This window comes from Punctularia strigosozonata (genome assembly GCF_000264995.1).
Source record: "Punctularia strigosozonata HHB-11173 SS5 unplaced genomic scaffold PUNSTscaffold_6, whole genome shotgun sequence".
NCBI classification, from domain to species: Eukaryota; Fungi; Basidiomycota; class Agaricomycetes; order Corticiales; family Punctulariaceae; genus Punctularia; species Punctularia strigosozonata.
This window is the reverse complement of record NW_006767438.1, coordinates 1,935,142-1,952,576: the sequence shown is the minus strand read 5'-3', so window position 1 is coordinate 1,952,576 and position 17,435 is coordinate 1,935,142. Positions and strand designations below refer to the sequence as shown.

General features: G+C 51.7%; 6 protein-coding genes across 6 annotated transcripts; 3 read left to right on the top strand and 3 right to left on the bottom strand.

The window, feature by feature from the left end:
* Positions 1-1,217: 1,217 nt before the first annotated feature.
* On the top strand, positions 1,218-3,394 carry PUNSTDRAFT_126290 (uncharacterized protein; the record flags this gene model as incomplete). Its single annotated transcript, XM_007383955.1, has 4 exons — positions 1,218-1,712; positions 1,771-1,907; positions 1,958-2,109; positions 2,161-3,394. The coding sequence occupies 4 exons, from the start codon at positions 1,218-1,220 to the stop codon at positions 3,318-3,320; spliced, it is 1,944 nt and encodes a 647-aa protein (XP_007384017.1). The 3' UTR covers positions 3,321-3,394.
* An 852-nt stretch (positions 3,395-4,246) lies between these two features.
* On the bottom strand, positions 4,247-6,150 carry PUNSTDRAFT_44689 (uncharacterized protein; the record flags this gene model as incomplete). Its single annotated transcript, XM_007383954.1, has 8 exons — positions 4,247-4,501; positions 4,553-4,672; positions 4,732-5,060; positions 5,115-5,217; positions 5,266-5,470; positions 5,524-5,569; positions 5,625-5,725; positions 6,029-6,150. 8 exons carry the CDS (start codon positions 6,148-6,150, stop codon positions 4,247-4,249), a joined length of 1,281 nt encoding a protein of 426 aa, XP_007384016.1.
* Positions 6,151-8,097: 1,947 nt separating this feature from the next.
* On the top strand, positions 8,098-8,984 carry PUNSTDRAFT_134471 (uncharacterized protein; the record flags this gene model as incomplete). Its single annotated transcript, XM_007383953.1, has 4 exons — positions 8,098-8,160; positions 8,220-8,334; positions 8,411-8,761; positions 8,836-8,984. The coding sequence occupies 4 exons, from the start codon at positions 8,098-8,100 to the stop codon at positions 8,982-8,984; spliced, it is 678 nt and encodes a 225-aa protein (XP_007384015.1).
* Positions 8,985-9,411: 427 nt separating this feature from the next.
* Positions 9,412-11,466, bottom strand: PUNSTDRAFT_44687 (uncharacterized protein; the record flags this gene model as incomplete). The annotated part of the gene is made up of 11 exons (XM_007383952.1): positions 9,412-9,471; positions 9,520-9,722; positions 9,814-9,856; positions 9,911-9,988; positions 10,059-10,161; positions 10,223-10,388; positions 10,446-10,548; positions 10,600-10,622; positions 10,942-11,045; positions 11,136-11,213; positions 11,234-11,466. The coding sequence occupies 11 exons, from the start codon at positions 11,464-11,466 to the stop codon at positions 9,412-9,414; spliced, it is 1,194 nt and encodes a 397-aa protein (XP_007384014.1).
* A 1,323-nt stretch (positions 11,467-12,789) lies between these two features.
* PUNSTDRAFT_44686 (uncharacterized protein) lies at positions 12,790-14,892 on the top strand (the record flags this gene model as incomplete). The annotated part of the gene is made up of 5 exons (XM_007383951.1): positions 12,790-13,124; positions 13,336-13,468; positions 13,572-14,461; positions 14,683-14,833; positions 14,860-14,892. The coding sequence occupies 5 exons, from the start codon at positions 12,790-12,792 to the stop codon at positions 14,890-14,892; spliced, it is 1,542 nt and encodes a 513-aa protein (XP_007384013.1).
* Positions 14,893-15,718: 826 nt separating this feature from the next.
* PUNSTDRAFT_44685 (uncharacterized protein) lies at positions 15,719-17,314 on the bottom strand (the record flags this gene model as incomplete). Its single annotated transcript, XM_007383950.1, has 9 exons — positions 15,719-15,826; positions 15,878-15,989; positions 16,040-16,214; positions 16,267-16,369; positions 16,423-16,627; positions 16,677-16,722; positions 16,783-16,892; positions 16,936-17,110; positions 17,206-17,314. The coding sequence occupies 9 exons, from the start codon at positions 17,312-17,314 to the stop codon at positions 15,719-15,721; spliced, it is 1,143 nt and encodes a 380-aa protein (XP_007384012.1).
* Positions 17,315-17,435: the final 121 nt, after the last annotated feature.

The following is a 17,435-nucleotide window of genomic DNA, read 5'->3' as shown; positions in this document are numbered from 1 at the left end:
ATCAACACCGGTGGTACGAAATGGAGCGTCGGGGCATACCGTGACGAATACAAACGATAGCTTTGTTAAGAGTTTGGCACCTCCGGATAGCGCGCAATGAACGCTCCTCAACCCCCAAGAGAATTCATGTATCCTATTGAAGAACTACGACGTCGAAGATAGATTGATTGAACCGTGTTATGCCATGATTGAGTTTGGGACAGGGCAATATAACAGTAGCACGATAAGCCTGGTAGATTCGGTAAGGTCATCTGCAGAAAGGCCGCGATGAAGTCCATTTCAATGGAACGAACTTCGAGCCGCGCGCGACACCTCGTTTTTCGAAAGAGTCGTCCCACGCCACCTTCTCTCGTTCCTCCATGCCACGACGCTGGGATCCGCTCGCTCGTTTAGATAACGGTCGTGTGCATGTGCACCGGCGCAGCAACTTGGTTTCAGTCTCTGTGATGCACGATGGCTCAACACGATGGTGAGTGAAAGACTGTTTTAGGTTCGCCCTGCTGACCAGATCACAGATATCGTGGACGTGAAAAGAGAGCGTACGAGCGATCCTACGCGTCCTCCGCTATCTTCAACTTTTACGGCGCTGGTTCAAGCACACCCGTCGCGTTCGTGCAAGTGCCCCATACTCCCGCGTCAACTCGCCAGGTTTTCTGTACGGCTTCGTTCATGAAGGCTGATTGGGCATCGGATACGTCCCTTATCTGGTCGAAGTGCGTATCAATTCCTTCGCTATCACATAGTCCCCAAAGTAACCTGCTCATTTATATATAATCGCGCACAGGACTCGTACCCTGCCAACAACGACCCATCTGCCATGAAACATCCCCTTCATCTTTGATACCATGACCATGGATGGCATGGACCTCGCAGCTTTGTTAATGAGAAGCGGGACGTAGCATGCTGAAGCAGAAATCAACAACAGCATCTGCGCGAGCTAACTTAGCAAGGCTACAGCTACGCACGTGGTCGTCTGCGGCTCAACGGGCCGGTGCATCCGCTCCCCCCTTTGCGCCATGCTCAATGACGCCCTGCCGACGTTCTCCCGTAACCACATATATCATGGGCTTGCGACTGAATGGTGCTGATTCGCCGGCCTCCCGCCTCCTGGACAAAGATCGCGTTTGGACGGCCCGGGCACGCCTAGCCTCGTGAACAAGACGGGTAGAGAACATAGATAAACCTCGCATCGAACGCGGATCGGCACCCACCCACCCATGTCCTCCTTCGTCGAGACCTTCAAGCATACCACGCCATACGCAGCGAACCCGCTACGAACTCGTTCCGATGTCGCGGCCTTCCTGACCGCCTTCCTCGACCCCCTCGCGTCACACACATCGCCAGGAGGCTCACGCATCCACCTCGGCCATACAGGAACGCATTTCGACGAGACCGCCGCACAGCTCGAAGGGTTCGCTCGACCTCTCTGGGGCCTCGCGTCGTTGATCGCAGGTGGAGGGACGTATGCAGGCGTGGAACGCTGGGCGAGGGGACTGGCGAGCGGGACGGATCCGAATGGGGAGGAATATTGGGGAGAGATGCGCGACCGCGATCAAAGGATGGTCGAGTGCTCGCCGATTGGGTTCGCGCTGGCGGTTGCGGGAAGGGAGATGTGGGATCCGCTGAGCGAGGAGGCGAAGGAGAACGTAGGGCGGTGGTTGAACGTGATGAACACGAAAGAAATGCCGAATACGAACTGGCTGTGGTTCAGGGTGCGGTTCTAGTTGTCAATCGACACTGCGCGTGAGGCTGATCATAATCGACTCGTAGGTGTTCGCCAATCTCGGTCTCGCGAAGAATGGCTCGAAGTATGGCGATCTCTCTCGAGCGAAGAAGGATATGGACCACCTCGATACTTTTTACGTGGGTGACGGTTGGTCTCGGGATGGCCCAGAGGGCGTTGTACAGTACGCGACGCGTCCATATCGCAATTTGCGTCGCTGACCATACTTGTCAGATTGGATTATTATTCGTCCTCGTTCGCGATCCAGTTCGCGCAACTCGTCTATTCGAAGCTAGCCCAAAACGAGGATCCCGAGCGATGCGAAGCATTCCGCCAACGCGCGCGTCAGTTCGCCCTTGATTTCGTCCATTACTTCGACGAAGAAGGTACGCCTGTTTTGATCTCGCTTTTCTTCCAGGCGTTGATTCCGTCTTCAGGTCGTGCAGTCGCCTTCGGCCGCTCGCTCGTATACCGCTTCGCGATGTCATCATTCTGGGGCGCACTCGCCTTCGCCGATGTGGAACTCCCCGCACCCCTCACCTGGGGCGTCGTCAAAGGGATTCAACTCCGAAACCTCCGTTACTGGGCCGCGCAACCTGGTGCTTACAATCCGGATGGCACCCTTACTCTCGGCTACGCCTACCCGAACCTCAACCTGACCGAGAACTATAACTCGCCCGGGTCGCCTTACTGGTGCTGCAAGAGCTTCGTCTCGCTCGCGCTGCCCGAGAGCCACCCGTTCTGGTCATCTGCGGAGGAGCCGTTCCCCTCGGCGTTGAGGGAGACGGTTAAACCGCTCTACAAGCCGCTCCATATCGCGACCAACCTCGGCGGGCACACGTACGTGCTCTCGAGCGGGCAGCGATGCAGCTATCCAGTCAAGCAGAGCGCGGCCAAGTACGGCAAATTTGCATACAGCACCGCGTTCGCGTACAGCGTCCCTGTTGGTGACGGCACGCTTGAGGAACATGCTGGAGATAGCGCGTTGCTTCTCTCCGACGACGACGGCGAGACATGGCGCGCGAGGCGGAAGACGGAGGAGTTCAGGTTTGAGAACGACGGCGGCTGGTTGAGGTCGATGTGGTATCCCTGGTCGGACGTGGAGGTCGAGACGTGGCTCATACCGCCGACGCCCGCCGCGCCGCTGTGGCACGTGCGTGTACATCGCGTTCGTGCGGGGCGGAAGGTATGGACGGCCGAAGGCGCTTGGGCGATCTATGGCCAACGCCCGGACGGACGACACCTCGATCCCGTGGACAAGTCGGTCGAAGGTGGTTTTGGATTCTGGCAAGAGGGTCCCGAGGCGCGGGCACACTCGCGGGCGGGTGCGTCTGCGATCGTCGAGCTGGGGAACAGAAAGCAGAGGGAAGGAAAAGTCATCCGGACCGACGCTAACTCGAGTCTGATGTGGGCGAGAGCTGTCTTACCGACTTTACTGGACACAGTGGAGCCGACCGAGGGCGACGTGTGGTACGTCACGGCGGTATTTGGGAAGCCGAACATTGGCAATGAGAAGGGCGCGAGCAAGGGGTGGATGACTGAGTGGGAGAAGAGGCCGGATGTTCCGAAATCTATCGAAATGCTGATTCCTCAGTGAGCTTTACTGTGACGAGAATTCATATCACTGCATATGTACAGTGTTGAATGGGATTAGTACCCTTGAGAATCTACGGTTCATGATATTGGCGAATCAGAATCACAGACGAGTATTCAGGCGGGCGGGCGGGATGGGTTACGTCAGACAGCAATAGGGGGCCTCAAAGTTGGCGATTATGGGACAGATTACGGAGTGGATTCGAAAGTCGATTATGGTCGCGGATTATGGTCGAATCCGCCTCGTCGCCACTAAAGGCACCTGGTCATATAGTAACTCAGTACTGCTGTCATTGTTTCAGCCAGACAATATACAATTTTTCCTTCACCCGACAGGAATGTCAACGTCAGTATACCCAGAGGTATCTGAATATCCTCGGGACTTAGGTGAGGTGCTCATTCTTCGACTTGGGCACAAACGCAGCTCGGCCGTGCGGCCGAACTCGGTATTCAAGCTCAGAAGGACATGCCGGCGAGTCGGCAGGAGGAGATTCATGTTCATAATCCAGACAGAATCCGGGGATGTAGCGGGGGGTTCAAAGTTGAGAGTCGGATTATGTCGGTGTAGCGACACGAGAATCGACACAGAATCGACACAGAATCGACGCATAATCGGACGCATAATCAGCCCGTAATCGCCAACTTTGAGGCCCCCTAATGAGTCCACAATAACGGGTGTTTGTCTACTACACGACGGAGAGCTAATTTTGCAGAGAGGTTGCACACTGCTGCTCATGTGGACATCGCTGACCCGTAATCGTAGACCACAACTGTACATGATACGTCATTATTCATGGCTATCAATAATATTACACATGTTGTGACCAGGGAAGCGTATTGTTATAGTCCAGTATATAACACGCAGCTCATACCATTTCGAAAGAGGTTATCTGACTGAACCAGCTGGTTAGCGTGTCACTGAAGCATGCTTTAACGTTGATCCTCGTCGTCCACTCCGACCGTACTTGTGATTGAGAGTGTATCCGTGTGTCCGCACTCCCTTGCGCCGGCTCCTTCGCAGTGCTTGCCCTCGGAAGCGGGTGTATCACCAATGGTAATATGTAGGACCTGGTTAGGAGTGATCTGAGCCCTTCCGACTCCTATCGATGAGCCTGAGCTGAAATTGCGATTGCAACTGGTTCGTTCTAGGGCAACGAGGATTAATATCAGCATCGGATAGATTGCCTATTGAGCACAATCAATCTCCGTATCCGGGTAGCAATGAACGACAATCACCATAATCTGCGCCATAGCGGTGTCCATATTGCTCTCAAGCTGCTCCATGGAGGTTACGTTGGTGAACCCCGTGTGCGGCGGACAAAAAGCGTTGTACATGGAGACCGTGACCCACACAATCTGCCGGCATAGAGTCAGCATATTCATACACATCCACACTTCGCAACTTGTTAACTGACCCAGAAGCAGCAGTAGAAAGCACCCGACTCTATGAGAATACTCAGGGCTCTCTCGGCAATAGTACGAGTGGAACCCTCTATCAGGCTTTGCTTGATCATCCTGCGATGCTTCCTGAGAGCAACCTTAGTCGCAATGGACGAGAATCTTAATGGACAAACCGACCATCCCTTGTATGCTATAAGCCCAGTAGCAATGAGATTACTCGCCATGGAGGAGCAGCTGGTCACAAGTCCCCAGATGTTGTAACTGAATGTTGGCAATACCTGCACAGCGAGGGTAGGGAGGGGAGAGGTTCGCGTGTTACTGATGACATTGGCAATAGAGAACGCTAAGATGTGGTGGTCATTAAATATACACCGTACTTCGATGTTGGTCAGCTTACCCATTGTCAGCGATATCAGCACGACCGACAGTATCATAGACCAGCGCCTTTTCTCCCAAATGATCCACATGCGCCAGAGTACGATGGAATCACTGAGGGTAATCTGATATATGATTGTGAGTATACGAACGTTTATTCTGATGGCACATACGTTGATGGTAACAAGGGAGAGCTCCGCGACGTCATACCACGTTGTTGAAAATGTCACAATCCAATGCCTCTTGAATGAACCTATCCATACACGGCTCATGCGGAGGTTGATGTACCAGTGAAGAATGCTGGCTATATACATTACACATACAACCATCCTGATCACCAAGTTACTGGAGTGGGTAAATTGTTGCATTTTTGCCCGCCTATTGCGGCGTATTAATGAGGTGACATATCCGTTAATTGCACACCTACTTACTTGAGTAGAAAATAGGACAGTGTGATAAAAAGCATGGTTGCACTCCCTGGATTTAAAATGACTGTCAGTAATGTGCAACAATATTCCTGCTATATGCTCACCCAAGAGGACAGTCTCGGTAATGAACGGAAGAGTAATCAGGTAAATGAGAGCTTCATAGTCTACGGGGCTGAGCGCAAGTTTATTTGACAGGCTCGGATCGCTACAAAAACATTAGGAGATTCTTGAGAAAAAACATGTAAAGACTTGCAATCTTGACACAACGCGGATGTAAGCACTGAGAGACATGGCCCAGTGGATAATCAGATATCCATACAATCCAAAAACAAGGAGAATCCGAGATTTGAGCACTTCGTTACGAGGCTGTATAAATCTGTGATCCACTTGATGTCATTCAGCCGTACAGTGCATGAGAATGCTTCGATTACACCAGCCAATAAGTCCACAAAACGATTGCAACACCGGCAGCACCTGGTTTAGGTATGAGCTTGGTGATAAAGGATACGATCTTGGAGGCCCCGTACCAAAAGCGAATGTCTCGACAGCCAAGGGGGCCGTTAGGATGTTCCAGTCATCAGCAAACACTATTTCTGGTGCTGGGCTGACGCCAATGTAATCGGAAGACATGATTTATGTCCGCCTTGACGACACACTCGTTGCAATTTGGATGGAGAAAAAGTTTGATGGCCTGACATCGAGTTGGACCCTGCCTCTATAAAGGTCTCCTAGATCCGCAGCGACTTCGAGCATTCCCCGGCATAAGCGTAGCGAGATCCCCAATTGCATCCAGAGAGATTCGAACGACGGCAGAGGCCCACCGACGCGCTCCACATCATACTGCCTCGTCACATGTGCTGTGGATCCTGAATGATCGTATCAAATGCGGGCGATTGTCCGCAGCTATCGGTGACACATCGTATTTTAATTGGGATAAGACTGTTACATTCTAGTCGCTCATAATCTCAGGGCGATGAGTATGCTCCATGTTGTATTCTTCATTCACAAAGTCGCACCTCATATGGCCAATCCAATACCTATTTTCCCCCGCCCATCGGAGTCTATGCATGGAACCAGATTATACAACAGGTAATATGAACGGAGATCGATGATTTTGGTAACCGGCTCCAAAACTCAATCGCAGGATAACGGCAAATGCACCGAATCCGCATCCCTTTTCGACAGTGCATGCTGCCAAGTTTCAGTTGCACGGGACGAGTCACAGGGCCGATTGGTAATATACATTCGAAGTTACTCCACAAGCGTAAATTCTCGACTTCTTCCCCTCCATAACATGGATATGAAGCTCGAAGTATGAATGATTACATGCAGCGAGCCTCTCTGTATGCCACGATATGAGCAAACCATGTCCCCTCTTCGCATGCATCGCTATGAAAATAAGTCAGCCCACATCTAGGTACTCGTAAGATTGGGAAGACCTGTGCCCACTATGACGGAGACAGTGTACCATTACGGTGAAACATAACCAGCGAGAAAGTGAGCATGCTGGCAGCTGTGAAGCATGGAAGAGATGGATCGAATAACGCATTGTCAACCAAAAAAGCTAGAAGCCAGTCGCTGCCACTGCAGAGCGGGAAATGTAGATGATTACATAAGGAAGGAAGGCTCGTAACTCTGCCCAATGAGTGCAACGCCGCGTCCAAGACTCGATTCTACGCTATTGGGAATCCGAACGGATCGGAAGACGGCCCTTACGTCTGGTTAGGTTGGCACGATGTATCGTTCTGGTGCGCTCATGCGTTGTACTGCCATCCATGTTCACTTCCATCTTATACGATATGTAGTAGTTCGACTCCGCCGTGCTGCAAATATTCCATATCCAGACGACCACTCGACGCTGATTCTCAGATTAGAAAATTTTAGACCCAACCGAAGTGGCAGCCTTCGTGGCGCCGCGCTCATTTCGAAGGCTCGCAACCAACATTCAATGTCCATCGGTATGTATTGTCTCGCGGCCCTGGGCAGGATGCGCTACCTTATAGCGTACCCATCGGTAACGGCACGCACGAGACGCGTCGCGATGGTATTAATAATTTCCTTCCCTCTCATCCGAACTATCGATCCATCGCAGTCCGAGCCTTGCACTCTGCAACTCATCGATCACCCGGAATACGAATCGAGGTTGATGCTCCAACCAGAAGCGATATCAGTCTTGGCGGGGGCCACAGTATTTGCGCGCGCTGCACTTATCCGCAACATCGCGACCAACCTCCTGCCGCGCCGGCCTCGCTAGGACGGTCGAATCGAGCAGGTTTGTGCTGCTTTGCATCCAAGAACATCGAAGACGCACCACGCCATACCCTCGTACTCACTGCGCTCGTCAAGTCAGACAAAGAGTTGCCCTCAGGCTCCTACCAGCCCGACGTCCATCACCTCGCCTCTTCTACAAGCTCGTAAACTACTCTTCACATCGACGTGCTGTGCTCCCGGACACGCCAACCGACCCATCCTCACGCCTACACCGCACTGCGCTCGCCCTATTCGTAACCGTCCATTGCACAACCTCCTCTCCCGCGAGACCTACTCGTGATCCGCGAGCGACAGAAGCATTTTGTCATGACCTGGCAGAAAACGACCGACCCGCGCAAGTACTTGTTCGAAGTGAATCAGTGCAGGCTTGTACGCCCTCTTCGCACCCTATCTCTGCGTCGCAGGAGATGACTAAACCCTTGATCTAGGGAATCGATGTTGCGATATTCCTGGTGCTGCTATTGAAGGAGATGTTCCCCGCGTCCCAGGGCCTCTCCATGGTCTACCACCGATACCCGTGGCAAAGCTGGGAGCGACCGCCCGGTGGGCATGTTGATTGAGGGTGCGCTCTACCATTCACTCCTCGGACTGCCTCCTTTAATGATACTCCGACACACAGGTAAGGAAGACGACTACTGGTGCATGTACTTGCCCCTGCAGGCTACACCGGATACAGAATCAACATCCGTCGCGCGAGGACTCTGGGCGTACTCCCCGGCCTCGACCCCAGCTCCCCTCGGTCCCCACGGCATTTCCATCCTCTTCTCTCGGCTGAAGGCGAAGCGGTGCACTTGCGCCTCGGCACATTCGTCATCGGAAAGCCCGCAGAGCTACATGTTCTGGGTCACCGTCATTATCACGCTTCACTGCTTCCGGGCACCGGTTCAAGTTATCACGCGGAGGGCTTCACGATACTGGATGCTGAGTGCGCCCGCCATTCCCAGATATGTCTCAAATACTGAGAACAAAGGTACGACCGATGCAGACTCTGTTATTACTGATGTATGTTCTGGGTCGTGCTGTTGCTTTCGATCGTTCTCACAGGGCTCATCAGTTCTGCTATCCTGCTTCGTAATGTTCCCATAACGGGGCTCATTGGCCTTCAGAGCCCCCCACCCCCATCGTCTACGGCCGTAGTAAAGGGAGTGCAACATTGCGACCTCCGCTACTGGGCTGCGCAGTCCAGCATCTAAGACCCGCATAGATGCTCACCCCCGTCCACGCCTACTTGAATCTCGATTTGACAAAGAAGCATCGTTCGCTCGCTACTGATGCTGTGACATGGTTCTCAGAGGAGCCTTTTCCTGACACGTTGCGGAGAACCGCCATGGCATAACAAAATTCTGTACATTCTCACGACAGATTGACGCTCCTACTGACGACGAGGACAGGATACAAAAATCGAGGTGGAGCACGGAGGAGTTGAGGGAGGGACACGACTGCCGATGGCTGATGTCATTGTGGTAGCTTCCTGGCTGGACTGCGAGTTCCAGATGCAGCATGTGTTATCGACACTCGCAGCGCCGCCATGGTAGAGGCGTCGTAAGGTAGCGCGCATTCCGGGTAGATTCGTTATTAATCGCCAAATCTGGATAGGAAAGTAGGGGCGATCTGAGCCGCTCAAGCTTGATCCTGCTCTGAGGACGAGTTGTGTTGCCGTACCCAATGAACTGCATGGAGCTGAATGAGGGAGACAAATGCTAACGGTATCTGATTTAACCCACGTACACGAAGTAGATATGCTACTGTGTCAATGTCCTGTCCGCAAATATACATGTAGGTCTTATCGGGTCGCGTCAAAACTGTATCACCGAGCTGCCATTGTCCGGCCTTGGTGTGCCCTACCTCAAGCGTCGTGTTTTGGTTCTTCGCATGTGCTGGTTCTGTTGGAATCGGTAGTTTCCCAATCGTTACATTCCGCTTCCGTATCTCTGGCGATATGCATGATATGGTCGTCAACGGCTGGTCCTTGGGCCACAGCGCCTAGCTTGCTGACAATGAAACTGCGATCGCAGTGCGTACGTTCCAAGGCGACGAGGATCAAGATCAGCAGAGGATAGATTGCCTGTTAAGCAGGAGGTGTCAGCTGACTGAAAGACGTGCATTTGGTAGGACTCACCGTGATTTGCGCCATCGCGGTACCAACATGATCAATGAGGCGGGGAGTCTCTAGGACCGAGATGGCAACCCAAACAATCTTCGAGTGTGTTAGATGAGAAAAAAAATCCATCAGGATTATTAGAGTTATGAGGACTTGCCCAAAATACACAGTAAATGGCGCCCGATTCAACCAGAATACTCATTGTTCTCTCAGCCTGAGTGCGACGAGTACCATTCCTGAGACTCGCGGTAATCGTTGCCCGATGCCTCCTACGTAGTTACGCATTAATAACAGGCCATATACCAAGATAGAAGTATGGAGGATACAAACCATCCCTTATATGCAATCAAGCAGGTAGCTATCATGTTGGACGCAGTTGACGAAGCACTAGTCACCAGGCCCCATGTATTATAGCTGAATGTAGGAAGGGCTATGAATTCCCCATGACGAGTGTCTCCAGAGGCTCGAGTGAGAGCGATGTTTGCGATGGATGATCCTCAGTTACAGAGTTAATTCGCGATATTTTCGACATCGAGCACACATAACAGCTCACCTATTGTCAGGAAGAGCAAGATTACCGATAGAATGAATATATTCCGCTTTCTATTCCAAATAATCCACATGCGCCACAACACGACAGAATCGCTTATAACGACCTATATGAACAATCAATGCTAAACAGCAGCAGGAGAAATGAATGCACATACATTGATTGTGATGATGATGAGACCTATATAAGATTTAGATGACGGGACGGCCCCATCAAAATCCGTGTAGTAGATGAACCAGGCAATGCATGTCCATAGATTGAAGGACCAGTGAGATACACAGACCGCGTACATCGCGCATACAATGACGATGACAGCACGTTTATTAGGGGCACTTAACCGCATGCTAGAACCATTTCTGTTTGAGTATCGGAGCCATGTGATGAAAGACACTCAGTTACCGAAGATTTAGACAACATAGCAGTGCAAACAGCGTTGTTGAACATCCTATATTCTCCATGAGCTGATTGAATTTTCACACGTTGATATCTATTCGCTCACCAAATAATGCGGTCTCGGTGATGAATGGGAGATAAACTCCAGGTATATTGAGGCTTATCGCTAACATGCTAGGGAGGGGGGCTGTTTTCATGATACCAAGAGCCCTATGGTCACATCAGATTAGATATCATGAGTGATGCAAGACATGCAATGTGTATAATATGCCGTAGAAAGCTCGGACATGCAGTGCCCACTGGAGAGTAATAAGGCCGCATCCTCCCATTACAAGAACCAGTTGAAGCTTTGGGATAGCCAGACGAGACTGGAGCAACCTATGACCAACATAAGTCACCCCATGTGCTGGCCAAGTAGATGCTTGTCAATCACAGGAGCCAATACCCCCAAGTTAGAGTTGAGGTAATGGCGACGCCTCACGGAAGCGTATGTAAGCGCTACCATCTGCAAAGCTTGAGTCGACAGCTCACCGAAGGAAAACGTCTCAATGATGAAAGGAGCAGCAAGGTATTTCCATTCCGTCACGAACATGTCATGGATTTGTGTGGAATTAACAGACACAGACGCCATGGTGGGCGAGCAGGTGGAAGCGACTCAAGAGGTAAACAGAGAGGCCACTTTATACCGCGCACTCCATCAACTTGGATACCGCATGACACCACGCAAAAATATGGAATGGTAACAGAGCGCTCATCAATGTCGATGCATGATGCACAGCAGATAATTGAGCAGCACTATTTCTATTTCTGCTATCTGCTATCTATGACGGTAGTTGGGTAGATAGGACCTCTATGGCTTAGGATGAGCCTATAACGAGAAAATGAGATATGGAACCGCAGTGCCCGTGAGTTTGGGACGGCGAACCACACGACTTTGAAGTTTAACCTCGGATCCGTCGGTTCCACTTGTCCACCATCCGACCGATATTGAGACTGGATGACTGGAGAGTTTCTTCAAGAATGGAGTAATTAACTTTCAGTACCCGGTGTGCCATGCTCAATATCTGCTCTGCCTCAAATTCAATAATAACTAGGTATTTGTTCGAATATACTTGGCAGCACTCAATCCCTTAGCTCTCGCTGATAGAAGAGCATGCACTCGGGAGGCTACAGCAGAATATCGTATGCTATGGCTGTAAGCGACCACGCGTACGTATTGTATCGCATGCAAGCTTGAGAACTCGGAGGCAGCGAACGGACAGGAAACTCGAAGCCGAAAACCCACAGGTCAATCATTACATAAGGAGAGCGTGCTCGTCCGCCACTCTCGCACAATGAGCCCCGCTGCACGTCCCAAATTCGATGCTACGCTGCCCTGCCGCCAAGATGAACAGGAAATGGCCCTCCCGTACGGTTGGTCCTCGCTGGTATAGAGCAACGCCAGTTTCCCGCCTCATCTGGTGCGTTCATCTCATCGCGATGATCTTTATGTTTACTTCATTTCATCTGATCTATGGTAGTTCGAAGCCGCCGCCCTGCAACTCATCCATCACCCATAATACAACTCGACGCTGATCATACGATCAGAAACTATTTCAGACTCGACGGAGACTGCGGCCTTCGCGGGCGCGGCGCCCATCTTCGAAGGATCGCGACCAACACGCATCGCCGCCTACTGCCTCGCCGACCTGGGCGAGATTCCGGATTTGAGCAGCTTTGCACCCTTTTTGCATCCGAGTACACGAAGACGCTGTACCTCACACCCTTGTACTCACCCCTCTCGTCAAGCCCGGCGAAGAGTTGCCCTACTACCACCCCGCCGTCCACCACATCGCCTTCCGCTACATCACATCTCCTAAGTACTCAGAAAATGCCCTTCGTATGAGAGCGGTTCCACTCCCGGATATGCCAGCCGACCCATGCTCGCTACTGCCCTGTGCTTGCCCATCCTCCCATGTCCTCCTTCGTCAAGACCTTCCAGCATACCACGCCATACGCAGCGAACCCGCTACGAATTCGTTCCGATGTTGCGGCCAAAATGATGACATCTCGAAGCGGTATACGAGCGAGCGGCCAAAGGCGACTGCACGACCTGAGGGCGGAAGCATCGTCTGGAGGAATAGAAAAACCAAAACGGGCGTACCTTCGTCGTCGAAATAGTGGACGAAATCGAGCACGAACTGACGCGCACGTTGGCGGAATGCTTCGCATCGCTCGGGACCCTCGGTCTGGGATAGCCTCGGATGGACGAGTTGCGCGAACTGGATCGCGAACGCGGATGAATAATAAGTACGATCAGCAATGCAAAATGTGATACGGACGCGTCGCGTACTGTACAACGCCCTCTGGGCCATCGCGAGACCAGTCTTTTCGCCTGCGATCAACGACTCGAGGCCTCAGAGAGGTCGAGCGAACCTTTTGAGCTGTGCAACGGTGTCGTCAAAATGCGCTCATGTATGGCCGAGGTGGATGCGTGAGCCTCCCGGCGATGCGTGTGAAGCGAGGGGATCGAGGAAGGCGGTCAGGAAGGGGCGCTCTATCCTTCGCAGATGTGGAACTTCCCGCACCCCTCACCTGAGGCGTCGTCAGAGGGATTCAACTTCGAGATCTCCGTTACTGAGCCGCGCAACCTGGTGCTTACAATCCGGATAGCACCCTTACCCTCGGTTATGCCTACCCGAACTTTAACCTAACCGAGAACTACAACTCGCCCGGGTCGCTCACCGGTGCTGCAAGAGCTTCGTCTCGCTCGCGCTGCCGGAGACTCACCCTTTCTGGTCATCCGTGGAGGAGCCATTCCCCTCGGCGTTGAGGGAGACGGTTAAACCGCTCTACAAGCCGCTCCATATCGCGACCAACCTCGGCGGGCACACGTACGTGCTCTCGAGCGGGCAGCGATGCAGCTATCCAGTCAAGCAGAGCGCGGCCAAGTACGGCAAGTTTGCGTACAGCGCCGCGTTCGCGTACAGCGTCCCTGTTGGTGACGGCACGCTTGAGGAACATGCTGGAGATAGCGCGTTGCTTCTCTCCGACGACGACGGCGAGACGTGGCGCGCGAGGCGGAAGACGGAGGAGTTCAGGTTTGAGAACGACGGCGGCTGGTTGAGGTCGATGTGGTATCCCTGGGCGGACGTGGAGGTCGAGACGTGGCTCGTGCCGCCGACGCCCGCCGCGCCGCTGTGGCACGTGCGTGTACATCGCGTTCGGGCGGGGCGGAAGATATGGACGGCCGAAGGCGCTTGGGCGATCTATGGCCAGCGCCCGGACGGACGACACCTCGATCCCGTGGACAAGTCGGTCGAAGGTGGTTTTGGATTCTGGCAAGAGGGTCCCGAGGCGCGGGCGCACTCGCGGGCGGGTGCGTCTGCGATCGTCGAGCTGGGGAACAGAAAGCAGAGGGAAGGAAAAGTCATCCGGACCGACGCTAACTCGAGCCTGATGTGGGCGAGAGCTGTCTTACCGACTTTACTGGACACAGTGGAGCCGACCGAGGGCGACGTGTGGTACGTCACGGCGGTGTTTGGGAAGCCGAACATTGGCAATGAGAAGGGCGCGAGCAAGGGGTGGATGACTGAGTGGGAGAAGAGGCCGGATGTTCCGGATCCGATCAGGGTGCTGTTGAGACAGTAAGGAAGGCGAACTTGCATTGAGTGGTCTCTCGTGTATTTGGAATTCGATCTGAATACTGCTACTTTTGTTACGATCGTGAAAGCTGGAAGTTAGCCACGTAGTGATTGTCGCAACCATTCCATAAGCCATCAACGCCCCATCTTCTCCGCTTCATTGCTTGTCAAATCAGAGGTGCTGGGATCAGACGCCACTTGTGACATTCCATCGCCGCCTTCAGTTTCCCGTTCGACGGCGATGTCTATATTGATGTGATGACCACGGGAGGTGGAAACTGTCGTCGTCGTGGGAGGGGTGCCGGACATGATTACCGGGAATGGGCGGTCGCAATACGTGCGCTCAAGGGCAACGAGGATGATAATCACAAGTGGGTAAATGGACTGCACAAGATTGTCAGCGTACTATCTGGCGGACGAATCTTCTATACTAAAGCAAGGATGTTTCCCACGAGACAAGACAAAAAGTCATTCTGATTGGCTGGCGGCCTTGAGTCATGTGAGCGTCTGATTAAGCAGTGACGTCAGCTGGGAGGAACACGCGTTTATAAAATGCCGTGAGTGGCGACATAGTTAGCTCCGATGGTGGAGCGGTAACGCGTCTTGATGTGATCACTTGGGTTTTGCACACGCCTCGGGTTCGATCCCGCTCCTGCGCAAGAATGGTCCGCGATAACAGTTGTGGTACATGAATGGTTACACGATTAGAATGATCATTAGACCCGTTAGATAGGCTACTGTAATGCATTGCGGATAACCCAACGGTAAACCACAGTAAGAAGGTATCACTAGACCAAGAGAATAACTCACTGTAATGCACGCTAACCACTAAGCCAATGGGAACCCACGGTAAGAAGATATCCACCAGACCAACAAGGACTGTTCAAACTCGCGAATTCATGTACATACTAATAAGTAACATTCACTGACGCATGCTAATTGATAACTCAAGAGTGACGCACGATAAGAAATAATCAGCCAGTTTAATCAGCATATGCTCTGAGTAACCACACGCTTAGTAATGCACACTGATGCTTGAAGTCAAGCATGCTGAAAATAGCGTACACCAAAATCAAGTGTTGATTGATGAAAGCCAAGCATGGTCATATTTCAGGCCTACTAATCAGCGGGGTCAAGCACACTACTAGGTGAAGCCCCTAAATGTAAGTAATCATTCCCTAACCTGTATACACTGGAATACGTTAAATGTCCATAATCGGTGTACAGCGTCGCGTAGCGCATGCTTATGATCTAGTGATGTCAGGATGTCACAGTCACTTGTGCCATCGCGGTATTCATGTGGTCGACAGCTGACCAGTTCTTGTCGAATGCTGCTACGCCATGAATGCCGGTGACTATCCATAGAATCTGTTGGGGCATTGGAGTCGGAAAACGTTCCGAGGACGGGTATGAACCCACCCAAAGGCCAAAATATACCGCTCCAGACTCCACCATGATGACCATGATTCTTTCCGCCATCGTTTTTCGAGAATTACAGCGAAGGCTATCGGCAAGCAGTTTGCGATGTTGCCTGCAATCAAGATTTGTTATCCCTGCGGCCAGACCTAAGGGTGCGCGTACCACGCCTTGTAGGCAATAGCGCTCGTTGCGGTGAAGTTAGATGCCGTGGATGAAATAGAGGTGATCATTCCTGCGCTGGTTGAGCCGAAGGTGGGTAGAACAGCAGAATTATGAAGCTCGCTATCTTCATCTTCATTGGAGTGTAGTAGGGTAGCGGCATTGGATATTGAGGGGCCTTTCAATTATGTGAATCCTATCTATGAGCCTATGCTGAAAAATGTGCTCACCGGCGGTCAACGACAGGCATAGAGTTGCTAGTATCAGGACCCTAGCTCCCTTTCCCCAAATCAACCACATTCTCCAGAGCACAATGGCATCGCTGAGTACGATCTAATATGGATGTCAATTATGTATGTGTTCCAGATATATATATTGAGACAGACATTGAATGTAATGAGTATGAGATCTCCATCTCTATACCACCTCATATAGCGTCCCGGAGTACTCAGCGTAGGCTCACCAGACTTTGTCCAGTGATACATCATGACGCATGCTGCGAGATCAACGGCCCAGTGTGCAACGGACACGAGGTACATGACGCATGCACTACCGTGTACGATAGATATCCCGAATGGCGAGCCAGATCGACTGTAAGGATATTCAGCTATATGCAGTATTGAATTGGATTACTACATACCGGACGATCAGATACCACATGAATGCGAACAATGTCGTTGAAACACCTATTAATATTGGGCTTGGTTATCTCACATAGTACATATTTCATTGTATCAAACGCTCACCAAAGAGTGCTGTTTCTGTGATGAACGGAAGGAAGTAAGTAGGAAGCATCGCATCGAACAGAATTGATGCATCCGTGACTACATCTGATGACTCCGTAACGGCTCTGGTGCTGGATCAGAATGCGTGATAACTTTTGGCTTTTCCGTGCTTACATCCCATGAAATATCTTGCGGAACCCCTGGAGAGAAAGACCCCAGTGAAGCGCGAATGTCATATAGAATCCGATAGCGCCTGATAGTTGCAATATGGGACTGGAACGCCGCTGCTTGAAGAACCTAGAATTATATATTAAGCCAAACGTCAGACGTAAGGTAATGATCCAGATTCCTACGTTACGGAGTATGCCAAGATTAGAAGGGAAACAGTGCAAATGCCTAACCACAAAGCATGAGATAGAAAGCAGTGTACACCTCACTACTTACCAAAGGCGAATGTCTCAACAATCAACAGAGGTACAAGATAGTCATAGGCAGACTTATAGACAGATTCATCTCGAGATACAGCGTGTATCCCGCCGTTCGTGAATGACATAGTAGTGGATTGCAGCTTGTAGGCGAGAAGGGCAAAGCTCGCCAGTCTTCCGCTGCTGTGCCTCATATATCCCAAGCGATGGCAGTAAGCGAACCATACATGATATTGGATATATCGCTAG